Source organism: Salmo salar, chromosome 19 (genome assembly GCF_965601325.2).
Source record: "Salmo salar chromosome 19, fSalSal1, whole genome shotgun sequence".
NCBI lineage: Eukaryota > Metazoa > Chordata > Actinopteri > Salmoniformes > Salmonidae > Salmo > Salmo salar.
The window spans coordinates 19230001-19246753 of NC_138309.1; the positions used below are offsets into that span (position 1 = coordinate 19230001).

The 16753-nt window shown below is 46.4% G+C and overlaps 1 protein-coding gene across 1 annotated transcript in view; it reads right to left on the bottom strand.

Annotated features, from left to right (window-relative positions):
* mpp7a (MAGUK p55 scaffold protein 7a) overlaps positions 1-16753 on the bottom strand; it is a 331927-nt gene that overhangs the window by 137487 nt on the left and 177687 nt on the right. The window contains exons 6-7 of the mRNA XM_082965658.1: positions 13332-13412; positions 4853-4984 (exon numbers count right to left, since the gene is read on the bottom strand). Of these exons, the coding sequence (XP_082821784.1) occupies positions 4853-4984; positions 13332-13412 (213 nt within the window). The remainder of the gene's footprint in view (positions 1-4852; positions 4985-13331; positions 13413-16753) is intronic.

Genomic DNA, 16753 nt, shown 5'->3' on the forward strand with positions numbered 1-16753 from the left:
ACGCGCCGTCCTTGGCCAGCTCTCTTGCTATCTCTCTCAGAATTACCTTCTTGATCCTAATCAGTCAGGTTTCAAGACTAGGCATTCAACTGAGACTGCTCTTCTCTGTGTCACGGAGGCTCTCCGCACTGCTAAAGCTAACTCTCTCTCCTCTGCTCTCATCCTTCTAGACCTATCTGCTGCCTTTGATACCGTGAACCATCAGATCCTCCTCTCCACCCTCTCCGAGCTGGGCATCTCCGGCGCCGCCCACGCTTGGATTGCGTCCTACCTGACAGGTCGCTCCTACCAGGTGGCGTGGCGAGAATCTGTCTCCGCACCACGTGCTCTCACCACTGGTGTCCCCCAGGGCTCTGTTCTTGGCCCACTCCTATTCTCGCTATACACCAAGTCACTTGGCTCTGTCATATCCTCACATGGTCTCTCATATCATTGCTATGCAGATGACACACAATTAATCTTCTCCTTTCCCCCTTCTGACAACCAGGTGGCGAATCGCATCTCTGCATGTCTGGCAGACATATCAGTGTGGATGACGGATCACCACCTCAAGCTGAACCTCGGCAAGACGGAGCTGCTCTTCCTCCCGGGGAAGGACTGCCCGTTCCATGATCTCGCCATCACGGTTGACAACTCCCTTGTGTCCTCCTCCCAGAGTGCTATGAGCCTTGGCGTGACCCTGGACAACACCCTGTCGTTCTCCACCAACATCAAGGCGGTGACCCGATCCTGTAGGTTCATGCTCTACAACATTCGCAGAGTACGACCCTGCCTCACACAGGAAGCGGCGCAGGTCCTAATCCAGGCACTTGTCATCTCCCGTCTGGATTATTGCAACTCGCTGTTGGCTGGGCTCCCTGCCTGTGCCATTAAACCCCTACAACTCATCCAGAACGCCGCAGCCCGTCTGGTGTTCAACCTTCCCAAGTTCTCTCACGTCACCCCGCTCCTCCGCTCTCTCCACTGGCTTCCAGTCGAAGCTCGCATCCGCTACAAGACCATGGTGCTTGCCTACGGAGCTGTGAGGGGAACGGCACCTCCGTACCTTCAGGCTCTGATCAGGCCCTACACCCAAACAAGGGCACTCCGTTCATCCACCTCTGGCCTGCTCGTCTCCCTACCTCTGAGGAAGCACAGTTCCCGCTCAGCCCAGTCAAAACTGTTCGCTGCTCTGGCACCCCAATGGTGGAACAAGCTCCCTCACGACGCCAGGACAGCGGAGTCAATCACCACCTTCCGGAGACACCTGAAACCCCACCTCTTCAAGGAATACCTGGGATAGGATAAAGTAATCCTTCTAACCCCCCCCTTAAAAGATTTAGATGCACTATTGTAAAGTGGTTGTTCCACTGGATATTATAAGGTGAATGCACCAATTTGTAAGTCGCTCTGGATAAGAGCGTCTGCTAAATGACTTAAATGTAAATGTAATAGTAGTTTGGGCTATAGTAGTAGTAATAGTAGTAGTAATAGTAGTTTGGGCTATAGTAGTAGTAATAGTAGTAGTAGTTGTTTGGGCTATAGTAGTAGTTGTAATAGTAGTAGTAGTTGTTTGGGCTATAGTAGTAGTTGTAATAGTAGTAGTAGTAGTTTGGGCTATAGTAGTAGTAGCAGTTGTTTGGGCTATAGTAGTAGTAATAGTAGCAGTTGTTTGGGCTATAGTAGTAGTAATAGTAGCAGTAGTAGTTTGGGCTATAGTAGTAGCAGTAGCAGTTTGGGCTATAGTAGTAGTAGTAATAGTAGTATTAGCAGTAGTAGTTTGGGCTATAGTAGTAGTAATAGTAGTAGTTTGGGCTATAGTAGTAGTAGTAATAGTAGTAGTAGCAGTAGTAGTTTGGGCTATAGTAGTAGTAGTCGTAGTTTGGGCTATAGTAGTAGTAATAATAGCAGCAGTAGTAGTTTGGGCTATAGTAGTAGTAATAGTAGTAGCAGTTTGGGCTATATTAGTAGTAATAGTAGTAGTAGTTTGGGCTATAGTAGTAGTTGTTTGGGCAAAAGTAGCAGCAGTAGTAGTAGTTTGGGCTATAGTGGTAGTAATAGTATTAGTAGTAGTAGTAGTTTGGGCTATAGTAGTAGTAATAGTAGTAGTAGTTGTTTGGGCTATAGTAGCAGCAGTAGGAGTTTGGGCTACAGTAGTAGTAATATTAGTAGTAGCAGTTTGGGCTATAGTAGTAGTAATAGTAGTAGTAGTAGTAGTTTGGGCTATAGTAGTAGTAATAGTAGTAGTAGTAGTAGTAGTAGTAGTAGTAGTATGGGCTATAGTAATAGTAGTAGTAGTAGTAGTTTGGGCTATAGTAGTAGTAATAGTAGTAGTAGTTTGGGCTATAGTAGTAGTAATAGTAGTAGTAGTAGTAGTAGTAGTAGTAGTAGTTTGGGCTATAGTAGTAGTAATAGTAGTAATAGTAGTAGTTTGGGCTATAGTAGTAGTAATAGTAGTAGTAGTAGTAGTTTGGGCTATAGTAGTAGTAATAGTAGTAGTAGTAGTAGTAGTTTGGGCTATAGTAGTAGTAATAGTAGTAGTAGTAGTTTGGGCTATAGTAGTAGTAATAGTAGTAGTAGTAGCAGTTTGGGCTATAGTAGTAGTAGTAATAGTAGTAGTAGTTTGGGCTATAGTAGTAGTAATAGTAGTAGTAGTAGTAGTAGTTTGGGCTATAGTAGTAGTAATAGTAGTAGTAGTAGTAGTTTGGGCTATAGTAGTAGTAGTAGTAGTAGTAGTTTGGGCTATAGTAGTAGTAATAGTAGTAGTAGTAGTTGTTTGGGCTATAGTAGTAGTAATAGTAGTAGTAGTAGTAGTTTGGGCTATAGTAGTAGTAGTAGTTTGGGCTATAGTAGTAGTAATAGTAGTATCAGTTTGGGCTATAGTAGTAGTAATAGTAGTAGTAGTAGTAGTTTGGGCTATAGTAGTAGTAATAGTAGTTTGGGCTATAGTAGTAGTAGTAGTAGTAGTAGCAGTTTGGGCTATAGTAGTAGTAATAGTAGTAGTAGTTGTTGTTTGGGCTATAGTAGTAGTAATAGTAGTAGTAGCAGTTTGGGCTATAGTAGTAGTAATAGTAGTAGTAGTTTGGGTTATAGTAGTAGTAGAGTAGTAGTAGTAGTAGTAGTAGTAGTAGTAGTAGTAGTTTGGGCTATAGTAGTAGTAATAGTAGTAGTAGTTTGGGCTATAGTAGTAGTAATAGTAGTAGTAGTAGTAGTTGTAGTTGTAGTTTGGGCTATAGTAGTAGTAATAGTAGTAGTAGTAGTAGTAGTAGTTTGGGCTATAGTAGTAGTAATAGTAGTAGTAGTTTGGGCTATAGTAGTAGTAATAGTAGTAGTAGTTTGGGTTATAGTAGTAGTAGTAGTAGTAGTAGTTTGGGCTATAGGTAGTAGTAGTAGTAGTAGTAGTTTGGGCTATAGTAGTAGTAGTTTGGGCTATAGTAGTAGTAATAGTAGTAGTAGTAGTTGTAGTTGTAGTTTGGGCTATAGTAGTAGTAATAGTAGTAGTAGTAGTAGTTTGGGCTATAGTAGTAGTAATAGTAGTAGTAGTTTGGGTTATAGTAGTAGTAGTAGTAGTAGTAGTAGTAGTAGTTTGGGCTATAGTAGTAGTAGTTTGGGCTATAGTAGTAGTAATAGTAGTAGTAGTAGTTGTAGTTGTAGTTTGGGCTATAGTAGTAGTAATAGTAGTAGTAGTAGTAGTTTGGGCTATAGTAGCACAGCTAAAACAATAAGGACCTAGAGGACATTCCAGAGCCAGGGCTGACTGAGTGAAGTGAATGCCACTTATTACAATAGCCAGCCAGTGGAACATGGAAGGAGAAGGTTGGAGACTCCAGTTCTGGAACCCCAAATTACTTTAGGTGTGTTCCATTCCTCTCCGGTTCCCTGGGGTGTGGTTAGGGGGGAGGGGGGTGGTGTGGCGCCGGGCAGGCCGAGAGCCAATGGAACCTCAAAATAGAGCTAAACCAGTCAAAACAGGAGAGCACTGTTACACGCACAGACCAGATCAAAACAGGGTCATGGCCTCCACACACACAACAAAGGGCGGCGTTCTGATGACAGAGCTCTGTGACAGGCCATCAGCCCAGAGAGGGGAGGGACAGGAAGAGAACTGTCAAGCCAGGCAGGACACTGAGTTCAGGACAGGGATATATATATACATATGTATGAGAGAGAAAGAACAGTAGAGAGAGAAAGAGGAAGAGAAGGATGGAGATCAAGAGATGAGAGGGAAAGAGAGGAGGGGGTGAGAGACCAGACGTGCCAGTTGACCACATAGAGGAGTGGCTGTTAGACAGCAGCGGCGAGAGAGAGAGCGAGAGAGAGCGAGAGAGAAGATCAGGGGAATGTGTGGTATGTCTGTCAGAGTGGAGAGAAGGAACTGGAGCAGCCACCCAGGAAGTAAAGGATGAGAGTGAGAAAGGGAACAAGGCCAAAACCATGGCCGCATCCCAAATGGCCCCATCCCAAATGGCCCCCTATTCTCTTTGCAGTGAACCATTTTTGAACAGGGCCAATAGGTCTCTGGTCAAAAGTAGTGCACTATGTAGGGAATAGGATGCCACTTGGGATGCAGGCCATGCTGCTGCTACTGATGCTCTTGTTGAGGTCAGACATTGCCGTGCGGACGTGAGCTGGGAGCGCCATGAGGGAACACCACAAGGGAGGAAACCAAGCCAGATACTGTTCATGGGCCAGACTGACTTACAGAACAGTACACAGAAACGATGGGAGTACCAGTCCAGTACTGTTACAGAGTGGTCTCATCTGGTTCTCCAGACGTCAGATACAGAGTAGCACCATCTCACACTGACTACTGGTCATTGAAGAACACAGGGAACCTGTTGTCGTTTTGGCGAGATTTGTGAGGGGGACTTACGAGAGGCTCCTTGTTCTTGACCAGCCGTATGATCTTCACTGAGACCTCGTCATCATCGATGTCATCGGGCAGCGGAGGCAGCTCGGGGTCGTAATTCTTCTGGGCCACCGTGTCATGGACAGACAGAAGACTCTACGGAGAAGAAGAAGAGGAGGATAAAGGAGGAGAGGAGAGAAAAGAAGGGAGGAGAGCGATAGAGGGGGCAGAGGGAGAGGAAAGAGGAGGATTAGGGTTACCATGCACGACACAAAGCCTACATCCCTAGACGGAGACAATGTGCAGTTAACAACAGTATACAGAGAACTCCTACAATACGCAGAGGCCCTTTCAACTAGAGTGAGAGAAAAGGCAGACAGAAACAAAGAAGGGAGGAAGTCCCTCCTCAGAACGTTATGAATGGCTGTGTCTGATGATGGATTTGATTTGGTTAAGCTCCCGTTATTCTATCTACATGTGTTAATTGCCATTAAGGCTCAGTCTGCTCATAGATCTTCCTGATTAAAGGAGGTTAGCGCCGCTCGTCCCGAGGCCACGCTGAGACGCTATGAATCATGGGGGATGTTAAGGAGGACAGAGGAATGGAGGACCAGTGTGTGTGTGTCTGTGTGTGTGTGTGTGTGTGTGTGTGTGTGTGTGTGTGTGTGTGTGTGTGTGTGTGTGTGTGTGTGTGCGTGCGTGCGTGCGTGCGTGCGTGCGTGCGTGCGTGCGTGCGTGCGTGCGTGCGTGCGTGTCGGGACTGCTCCCACGGGAACGCTAGCTAGCTGATGTTCAGCAACAGACAGAGCAAGGAGCAAAGTAATGAAGTTCTCAGCGGCCTCACATATTTCACACTCTCACAGGCAGCAGCAGAGCGAGAAAAAACGGGACGACACAGACGAGAATGATCGCATTCAGAGTCATTTTTCAAACTATTTAACGGCTCTGTGTCCTCTCCAAATGCTGCTGGAAACGCGCCGTTTTTTCCACGAAATAAAAAACATTGTCCAATCACGCGCCAGAAAGAGGAGGGTGAGAGAGGAGGAGGAGGAGGACAGAGAGGAGGGGAGGAGCAGTCTGTTTTATGACATGGGAGCACACTGCGCTACAGCGTTCAAGATGTTCCTAAAGAAGACCAGATGAGAGGAGATGGAGGAGGAAGAGGAATAGGAGAAAGAGGAGGAGGAGACGGAGGAGGAAGAGGAAAAGGAGAAAGAGGAGGAGGAGACGGAGGAGGAAGAGGAAAAGGAGAAAGAGGAGGAGGAGACGGAGGAGGAAGAGGAATAGGAGAAAGAGGAGGAGGAGACGGAGGAGGAAGAGGAAAAGGAGAAAGAGGAGGAGGAGACGGAGGAGGAAGAGGAATAGGAGAAAGAGGAGCAGGAAGAGACAGGAGGAAGAGGAGAAAGAGAAGGAGGAAGAGAACTGGTGTGATGTGCCCCAGCTCCAATGGGAGTCAGTCTGAGTCAGACTAATCAGCAGCAGATACACACAGGCCTGCTCTTCTCCTTCATTGAATGACCCTACGGTCCAGAAACATCTCCCTCCTCTCTCTCATAACCGACTCACTGATTCTACTAGCCAGTGTTTTAAAGCAGCCTGCACCTGATCGTGCTCCATTCAGAGCTGAATAAAATATTACACTACAAATATTTTCAGAGGAACGCTCTCTTTCTCTTGATTTGCTAAGGCCACATCTCGTTTTCCGTTTTTCTTCCTTTCTTCTCTTTTTGGGAGGTTAGAGAAAACGTTTAATGTGGCGTTGTATCGCGAGCGGAGTATTTTTGGGGGGGCTCCGAGGATAGACAGACAAACGGACAGACACATTCAGTGTCCCCAGCCCCCCTTGGTGAGGTGTCGCTGTCACTCACAACACCTGATCTGGTTCCTCAAGAACACCAAGGACTGTTACTATGTGCCAATCACAGCTTGTTCCTGTTTCAACCACGGAACAGACCAACCCTACCGTAACACCACTTCCTTAACCCAGCTCACCTCAGGTCTCACAGGACTCCCCCTCCACTCTCGCTGTCCTAGCCCTTTGTGTGTGTGTGTGTGTGTGTGTGTGTGTGTGTGTGTGTGTGTGTGTGTGTGTGTGTACGCCTTCGTATGAGTCTTCATAGCGTACCCCTACTCAATATCCTTTATGCGACTGACCTACCATGTGTTGCTTCCTCTACATCCTTACTAATCTCAGGTTATCATACTCCCTCTCCAACATCAGGAAGTCTGGAGACCGCGGTTGGATCCCTATCCACTCATCGATGCCCACCACTTCCCCTGTCAGGTCCTAGTTGACACTCACCCCACCTCCTGTCCCCTGACAGGTTGTAACAGCCTGGCCGGTAATGTCTTGTTAAAACTCCCCATCACAAGCAGAGACTAGCATCAACAGCACCAGGCTAATAGGTAGCACATGGCAGAGAGGCAGGGCAGAGAGGCAGGGCAGAGAGGCAGGGCAGACCCCTGGCTTGTGATGACTGCTGACACACTCACACAGAGACACGCATACTCACACACACAGAATCACACACACCGAGACGAACACACAGAGACGAACGCGCACACACACAGAGACGAACGCGCACACACACAGAGACGAATGCGCACACACACAGACACACAGACACAGCACACACACACACACACACACACACACACACACACACACACACACACACACACACACACACACACACACACACACACACACACACACACACACACACACACACACAGGGCAGCGCATGGAAGCATTTTTCTGGGTCAACGGCAGTGAGCAGATCCTGTTATGTTTTAGAGTCAGTGTTCTGTGTGTGTGTGTGTGTGTGTGTGTGTGTGTGTGTGTGTGTGTGTGTGTGTGTGTGTGTGTGTGTGTGTGTGTGTGTGTGTGTGTTCATGTATGTGTCTCCTAATTGAATGTAGAGCTGATACCCTTGCTGGAACTGAATGGTTCTGCTGGAGCAGGAGCTGGGCCTCCTATACAGCCTGGGTTATGGCGAGACCGAGCCTGAGTCCCAAATGGAACACTATTCTCTCACAACAGAACACAGCACAGCAGGCCTCTTGAGCAGTGGGTTAAGTGCCAGCCTAGCACTGTCTGCCTCTGCAGGATGAGAAGGGACTGCAACAGACAAGCCCGGTTTAATGAGCGCTAGATGCCAGGAATGACCAGGAGGTTTATTTGGACAAGCTCAGTGATCTGTTTTTATAGGATCCCTATTATGTCTAATGAACACAAATACCGCCAAGCTCTCAAAGTACTGAAAGCAGGGCGAGCCCAGCCCGTCTCGGAGGTATCCTGAGAGGACCAAATGGCATCCTTTTCCCTAGTGCACTACTTTTTACTGGAACCCTATGAACCCTGGTCAAAAGTAGTGCACTATGTAGGGAGTAGGGTGCCAATTGAGATTCTTATTCTGAAGTCCCTGGCCCAACGATGTGGTAGGCAGAGAGTCAGAGACCCCCCACCCCGGAAACAGACAGCTGTCATAATTGGCACTTTCATCACTGTCAATGTTAGTGTTTCTGAGGAGGTTAATATGGGCAGAAATTGTTTATTCATCTGGGAATCATAACGGGAGAGAGAGGAGGGGAGGCGGGCGAGTGTGTGTATGTGCGTGTGTGCGCAGAAAAGCACTTTAAAACGCTGTGATTTACGTCCTGCCCTAGGAATAGATCCTTTCGGCCATAATGGAGAGTGACACAGTTACCATCGCACAGAGACACCATTCAGAGCCCAGCCATCTGATCGTGTTTTACACAGACTGGGATTTACACGGACCTTGGTAGGCGTCGGTGCCCCAGTACAACGGACACATCTCTGTCCAGCCATCAACAGACAGAGTGACGAGGAGGAAGAGAGAGAGACAGACAGAGAGTGAGAGAGAGGAGGAGGAAGGGAACTAGCCACAGAGAACTAGCCACTCAAATGAGACGGCTTCCAAACCTCAGTCAGTCAGTGAATGTGTCACAGTCAAAACGTTCCCCCTGCCACCGTCCCCCAGCACTCTGGCTAGCTGCTGCTGCAGTTAATCTATCGTGACCGAGTGCTTCTGCTGCTTGATGCTAGAAGACCGTCGTCGTGACGGTTTACCCAGGGAGCGTTAAAACTATCAGACTGCCAGGCCCAAACCATACAGACACCAGCCAGGGTGGAGGGAAGGAGGGGGAGTGTGTGTATGTGTACACTAGGGTAGCTATGAACCGACCAAGGAGAGATGAGACAGACAGGGGAGAGGCCCCTACTTAGCAGCACCGAGCATCCCTGGTGGCGGAGGCGGAATGTGTGTGTGTCCCCGTGTGTGCATTGCTTGGACCACTCCCCCGTCTCAGTCTCTCATCTCTCCTTCCTCCGGAGCGGTCGGCCCTAATGAACGATGACTTTCTACGAGGAGAGAGAGAGAGCTCCCCTGAGATGGTTCGATGCTGGGCCGTAAAACAACCTCCGCTGCAAACTCTATCAGACCCCAATAAACGGAGGTGTGCTGACACCGGCACGCTCCGCGGCAGAAGAGAGTCCTCAATGAGCCGTCGAGACTAGGGCACGTCCCTTTGGAGTTGATAGAGAAAAACGAGATCTTTTTACATCCCAAATGACACTCTATTCCCTATATAGTGCACTACTTTTGTCCAGAGCCATTTTTTACATTTTTTTTTTTTTTTACATTTTAGTCATTTAGCAGACGCTCTTATCCAGAGCGACTTACAGTAGTGAATGCATACATTTCATACAACTCATACATTTTTTTGTTTTTTTTTCTGTGCTGGCCCCCCGAGGGAATCGAACCCACAACCCTGGTGTTGCAAACACCATGCTCTACCAACTGAGCTACAGGGAAGGCCCTATATAGTGCCCAAGGCACTATATAGGGAGCCATTTGAGACAAAGCCGCAGCATAGTGAAGCACGCAGCACTCCCTCTAACAGACAGACTGCAGTTATGATGAATTCCACACACACACACACACACACACACACACACACACACACACACACACACACACACACACACACACACACACACACACACACACACACACACACACACACACACACACACACACACACAGGATTCCCCTGATGTTCAGTGTGAGGGGGTCTATCTGACTCTATTCATCTTGTAACTGTTCTCTCTCTGTCCTGCTGTTTGACATGATGGAGACAGAGGCAGAGCTCCAAGGTTTGTTTTTCTGGCAACGTTCTGTCTGTCTGACAGTGTGACGGCCTGAGTCATATCTAAGGTGTCTCTCCAAACCTCTCACCAGTCACACACGCACACAAACACCTGCGCACACACACAAACACCTGCATTTACACACACGCACACACACACACACACACACACACACACCTGCATTTACACGCACACACACACGCACACACACACACACACCTGCATTTACACGCACACACACACACACACACACACACACACACACACACACACACACACACACACACACACACACACACACACACACACACACACACACACACACACACACACACACACACACACACACAAACACCTGCATTTACACACACACAAACACCTGCGGTCTGCATGATCATCTAACGTTTGAGATTTACGTCTAACAAGAGAGAGACAGCAGCCAGAGAATTGTTAAAAGGAGAGAAAAGAAGAAATAATATGCCTTTAAAAGCTTGAAGAAGTGCTGTATCTGTTGGTGTGATATCATCTGGCTGACCTGTGGAGGAACAGAGAAGTCATGTATCATAGAGAGGACACAGGAGGCTGCTGAGGGGAGGACGGCTCATACTAATGGCTGGAATGGAGTGGCAACAAACACCTGGAAACCATGGAAACCATGTGTTTGATACCATTCCACTAACAGCCCGTCCTCCCCAATTAAGGTGCCACCAACCTCCTGAGGAACCTACGGATGCGTCCCAAATGGTGCCCTATACCCTATATAGTGACCAGGGCCCTGGTCAAAAGTAATGCACTATATAGGGAATAGGGCACCATTTCGGACAGAACCTACAGCACAGCTAGGACGTGATGTCATTGTTGGAGGAAGACGGGAGAAATAATGCATGAATGCAAGATTGACTGAGTACCATGCAGAAGGATGGAATATGGAGTGACTGGGTGTGTTCTGAGTACCATGTAGAAGGATGGGCTATGGAGTGAACAGGTGTGTTCTGAGTACCATGTAGAAGGATGGAATATGGAGTGAACAGGTGTGTTCTGAGTACCATGTAGAAGGATGGAATATGGAGTGAACAGGTGTGTTCTGAGTACCATGTAGAAGGATGGAATATGGAGTGAACAGGTGTGTTCTGAGTACCATGTAGAAGGATGGGGTATGGAGTGACTGGGTGTGTTCTGAGTACCATGTAGAAGGATGGGGTATGGAGTGACTGGGTGTGTTCTGAGTACCATGCAGAAGGATGGAATATGGAGTGACTGGGTGTGTTCTGAGTACCATGTAGAAGGATGGAATATGGAGTGAACAGGTGTGCTCTGAGTACCATGTAGAAGGATGGAATATGGAGTGAACAGGTGTGTTCTGAGTACCATGTAGAAGGATGGAATATGGAGTGAACAGGTGTGTTCTGAGTACCATGTAGAAGGATGGAATATGGAGTGAACAGGTGTGTTCTGAGTACCATGTAGAAGGATGGGGTATGGAGTGACTGGGTGTGTTCTGAGTACCATGTAGAAGGATGGGGTATGGAGTGACTGGGTGTGTTCTGAGTACCATGTAGAAGGATGGAATATGGAGTGACTGGGTGTGTTGTGAGTACCATGTAGAAGGATGGAATATGGACTGAATAGGTGTGTTCTGAGTACCATGTAGAAGGATGGGGTATGGAGTGACTGGGTGTGTTCTGAGTACCATGTAGAAGGATGGAATATGGAGTGACTGGGTGTGTTCTGAGTACCATGTAGAAGGATGGAATATGGAGTGAACAGGTGTGTTCTGAGTACCATGTAGAAGGATGGAATATGGAGTGAACAGGTGTGTTCTGAGTACCATGTAGAAGGATGGAATATGGAGTGACTGGGTGTGTTCTGAGTACCATGTAGAAGGATGGGGTATGGAGTGAACAGGTGTGTTCTGAGTACCATGCAGAAGGATGGAATATGGAGTGAACAGGTGTGTTCTGAGTACCATGTAGAAAGATGGAATATGGAGTGAACAGGTGTGTTCTGAGTACCATGTAGAAGGATGGAATATGGAGTGAACAGGTGTGTTCTGAGTACCATGTAGAAGGATGGAATATGGAGTGAACGGGTGTGTTCTGAGTACCATGTAGAAGGATGGAATATGGAGTGAACAGGTGTGTTCTGAGTACCATGTAGAAGGATGGAATATGGAGTGACTGGGTGTGTTCTGAGTACCATGTAGAAGGATGGAATATGGAGTGAACAGGTGTGTTCTGAGTACCATGTAGAAGGATGGAATATGGAGTGACTGGGTGTGTTCTGAGTACCATGTAGAAGGATGGAATATGGAGTGAACAGGTGTGTTCTGAGTACCATGTAGAAGGATGGAATATGGAGTGAACAGGTGTGTTCTGAGTACCATGTAGAAGGATGGAATATGGAGTGAACAGGTGTGTTCTGAGTACCATGTAGAAGGATCATGGAATATGGAGTGAACAGGTGTGTGTTCTGTAGTACCAGTGTAGAAGGATGGAATATGGAGTGAACAGGTGTGTTCTGAGTACCATGTAGAAGGATGGAATATGGAGTGAACAGGTGTGTTCTGAGTACCATGTAGAAGGATGGGGTATGGAGTGAACAGGTGTGTTCTGAGTACCATGTAGAAGGATGGAATATGGAGTGACTGGGTGTGTTCTGAGTACCATGTAGAAGGATGGAATATGGAGTGACTGGTGTGTTCTGAGTACCATGTAGAAGGATGGAATATGGAGTGAACAGGTGTGTTCTGAGTACCATGTAGAAGGATGGAATATGGAGTGACTGGGTGTGTTCTGTGTACCAGGTAGAAGGATGGGGAATATGGAGGTGAACAGGTGTGTTCTGAGTACCATGTAGAAGGATGGAATATGGAGTGACTGGGTGTGTTCTGTGTACCAGGTAGAAGGATGGAATATGGAGTGAACAGGTGTGTTCTGAGTACCATGTAGAAGGATGGAATATGGAGTGACTGGGTGTGTTCTGTGTACCAGGTAGAAGGATGGAATATGGAGTGAACAGGTGTGTTCTGAGTACCATGTAGAAGGATGGGGTATGGCGTGACTGGGGTGTGTTCTGAGTACCATGTAGAAGGATGGAATATGGAGTGAACAGGTGTGTTCTGAGTACCATGTAGAAGGATGGGGTATGGAGTGACTGGCTGTGTTCTGAGTACCATGTAGAAGGATGGGGTATGGAGTGACTGGGTGTGTTCTGAGTACCATGTAGAAGGATGGGGTATGGAGTGACTGGGTGTGTTCTGTGTGAAGTTGGTAAGGGAGATAGAGTTAGAGAGCGAGGGAAATAGTGTGTGCGTGTTTGTGTGCGTCTTACCTTGACGTGGGGTTTAGCCAGTAGATTGAGCAGCTCGCTGATCTCTTCACTGGCACTTTTACCCTGCAGTTCCTCAGACAGCTGAGAGTGAGTGAGTGAGTGAGTGAGTGAGAGAATTGAAAGAGAGTGAAAGAGAGAGAGAGAGAGAGGAAGAGAGAGAGTGTCTGTTAGCATTAATATAGTCAAGTGATAACGAGACAGTCATACAGCACAACAGACTAACATGCTGACCAAACCGGACAGGTCGCGTGCGATGCTAAATAAATGTACACATACATGTTATTCAATCATTTCACCCACACTGCTCGCGGGCGTCAGCGTGGCCAGGCGCTAAAATAGAAAATCGGTTCTATTTGTGACACTCAAAGCGCTGCAAGTCCGGCCTCTCCCATCTCCTCATTGGTTTTTAGAAGCATATACCCACGTGGGTGACTGAAAGATGAACTTAGGCCCGCACTCAGGACAAGGAAGAGCTGTTTTGTTTGTTTGAAAAGTTTGTTGTCTGAAAGTGTATTGGAAAGTTCTTGGTAGCTATCTACAGTGACAAGAAAAAGTATGTGAACCCTTTGGAATTACCTGGATTTCTGCATAAATTGGTCATCAAATTTGATCTGATCTTCATCTAAGTCACAACAATAGACAAACACAGTCTGCTTAAACAAATAACACACAAACAATTATACATGTTCATATCTTTATTGAACACACCGTGTAAACATTCACAGTGTAGGTTGGAAAAAGTATATGAACCCCTAGGCTAATGACTTTTCCAAAAGCTAATTGGAGTCAGGAGTCAGCTAACCTGGAGTCCAATCAATGAGACGAGATTGGAGATGTTGGTTAGAGCTGCCGTGCCCTATAAAAAAAACACTCAACATTTTGAGTTTGCTATTCACAAGAAGCATTGCCTGATGTGAACCATACCTCGAACAAAAGAGATCTCTAAAAGCCTTGCTGTTCATCAAGACAAATTGTCTATTGTCGGAGAAAGTTCAGCAATGTTGCTACTCTCCCTAGGAGTGGCCGTCTTGCAAAGATGACTGCAAGAGCACAGCGCCGAATGCTCAATGAGGTTAAGAAGAATCCTGGAGTGTCAGCTAAAGACTTACAGAAATCTCTGGAACATGCTAACATCTCTGTTGATGAGTCTACAATATGCAAAACACTAAACAAGAATGGTGTTCATGGGAGGACATCATGGAAGAAATATATATATTGCTGCACATCTGAAGTTTGCAAAAGTGCACCTGGATGTTCCACAGAGCTACTGGCAAAACATTCTGTGGACAGATGAAACTACAGTTGAGTTGTTTGGAAGGAACACACAACACTGTGTGGAGAAAAAAAGGCACAGCACACCAACATCAAAACCTCATCCAACTGTAAAGTATAGTGGCGGGAGCATCATGGTTCGAGGCTGCTTTGCTGCCTCAGGGCCTGGACAGCTTGCTATCATCGATGGAAAAATTGATTCCTAAGTTTATCAAGACATTTTGCAGGAGAATGTAAGGCTATCTGTTTGCCAATTGAAGCTCAACAGAAGTTGGATGATGCAACAGTTCAACGACCCAAAACACAGAAGTAAATCAACAACAGAATGGCTTCAATAGAAGAAAATACACCTTTGATTGGCCCAGTCATTTCTGACCTCAACCCGATTGAGATGCTGTGGCATGACCTCGAGAGCAGTTCACACCAGACATCCCAAGAATATTGCTGAGCTGAAACAGTTTTGTAAAGAGGAATGGTCCAAAATTCCTCCTGACCGTTGTGCAGGTCTGAGCCACAACTACAGAAAATGTTGAGGTTATTGCTGCCAAAGGAAGGTCAACCAGTTATTAAATCCAAGGGTTCACATACTTTTCCCACCCTGCACTGTGAATGTTTACACGGCGTGTTCAATAAAGACATGAAAACATATAATTGTTTGTGTATTATTAGTTTAAGCAGACTGTGTTTGTCTATTGTTGTGACATAGATGAAGTTAGTTGAAATTGTATGACCAATTTATGCAGCAGTCCAGGTAACTCCAAAGGGTTCACATACTTTTCTTGCCACTGTAGCTTCTTAGTTTGGATCCCGCGACACAGTTGGCATCAGTTGCTGGGACTGGTCGTCTCTTTCCAGTGATCCTGCCGACAAAGGACAGGTCTGAGGAGCTATTTGGCGTTGCAGCTAGCCCAGCTGCTAGCTAGCTGCATATCAAGCCAGCAAGGTTCTTGAACGCAACCCATGACGCGGTTAGCCATGGTGGCTAGGACCGCAGATTGTCCAGGGTTTGTGGCTGTCTAGATCCCTGCTGTTTGTTGTTTTCAATTTTCCCCGTGACCTGCCCTGTCTGGAACTGCGAGTAGTAACAGCATAACCTATGTTGAGTTGAATAAGTAGAACGGTGAGTCGATGAGTTGAAACAGGAGAACGGCAAGATGACAGCAATCTGAAAGTCATTGAAAGGACATCAGTTCTGTGTGTGAATTCATGATAATCTGATGTATGTCATTGTAATCTCGAGGGACAATCAAGGCAGAACAACACGGTTGTGGACGGAATTACAGAATCTCCACATGAGACCTGGACAGATTCTGAGGATAAAGTGAGGGAAATGATCTCTGAGAAACTGAAGATGGACCACAGGAAGATTGAGGTGGAGAGCGCCCACAGGACTGGAAAACCCACGGGTCAAGTTCCTGAGGTTCAAGGACAAGATAGCTGTTCTGGAGCCAAGAACTTGATAGGAACGTATATCTTCCACAACGAGGACTATCCTGAAGCTGTGCGCCAGAAGAGGAAAGAACTGATCCCAGCCATGAAAGCTGCCAGAGCACGTGGGGACATTGCGTACATCCTCTATGACAGGCTCATTGTCCACCCTCCCTCCCAGAAGCCTGGAAGGGATAACAGAGCCAAGCCTATGGATTCGTAGACTCAACCTCGCAGCACACACACTAATTGATAAATGGACTGCTGAATGTATATATTTTTTCTCTTGCTTTGTTTGCTCTTTTCTGTATTATGTCTATCTCTGATAAGCTACCCAGGAAAGGGCTGAAAATAGCCCATATTAATGTATGTAGCCTTAGAAATAAGGTTCATGAAATCAGTAACTTGCTAACATTAGATAACATTCATATATTAGCCATGCCTGTGATGCACTTAGATAATGCATTTGATGATGCAGCAATAGCAACACATGGATATAACATCTATAGAAGAGACAGAAATGCTTATGGGGGAGGTTTTGCTGAGCCATATCTCTGTAATGCTTAGAGAAGATCTTATGTCAAGTGTTATTGAAGTGTTGTGGTTGCAGGATCACTTGGCTCATCTAAAGCCTTTTATTTTGGGGTGTTGCTATAGGCCACCAAGTGCTTACAGTCATTATCTAAATAATATGTGTGAAATGCTTGATAGTGTATGTGATG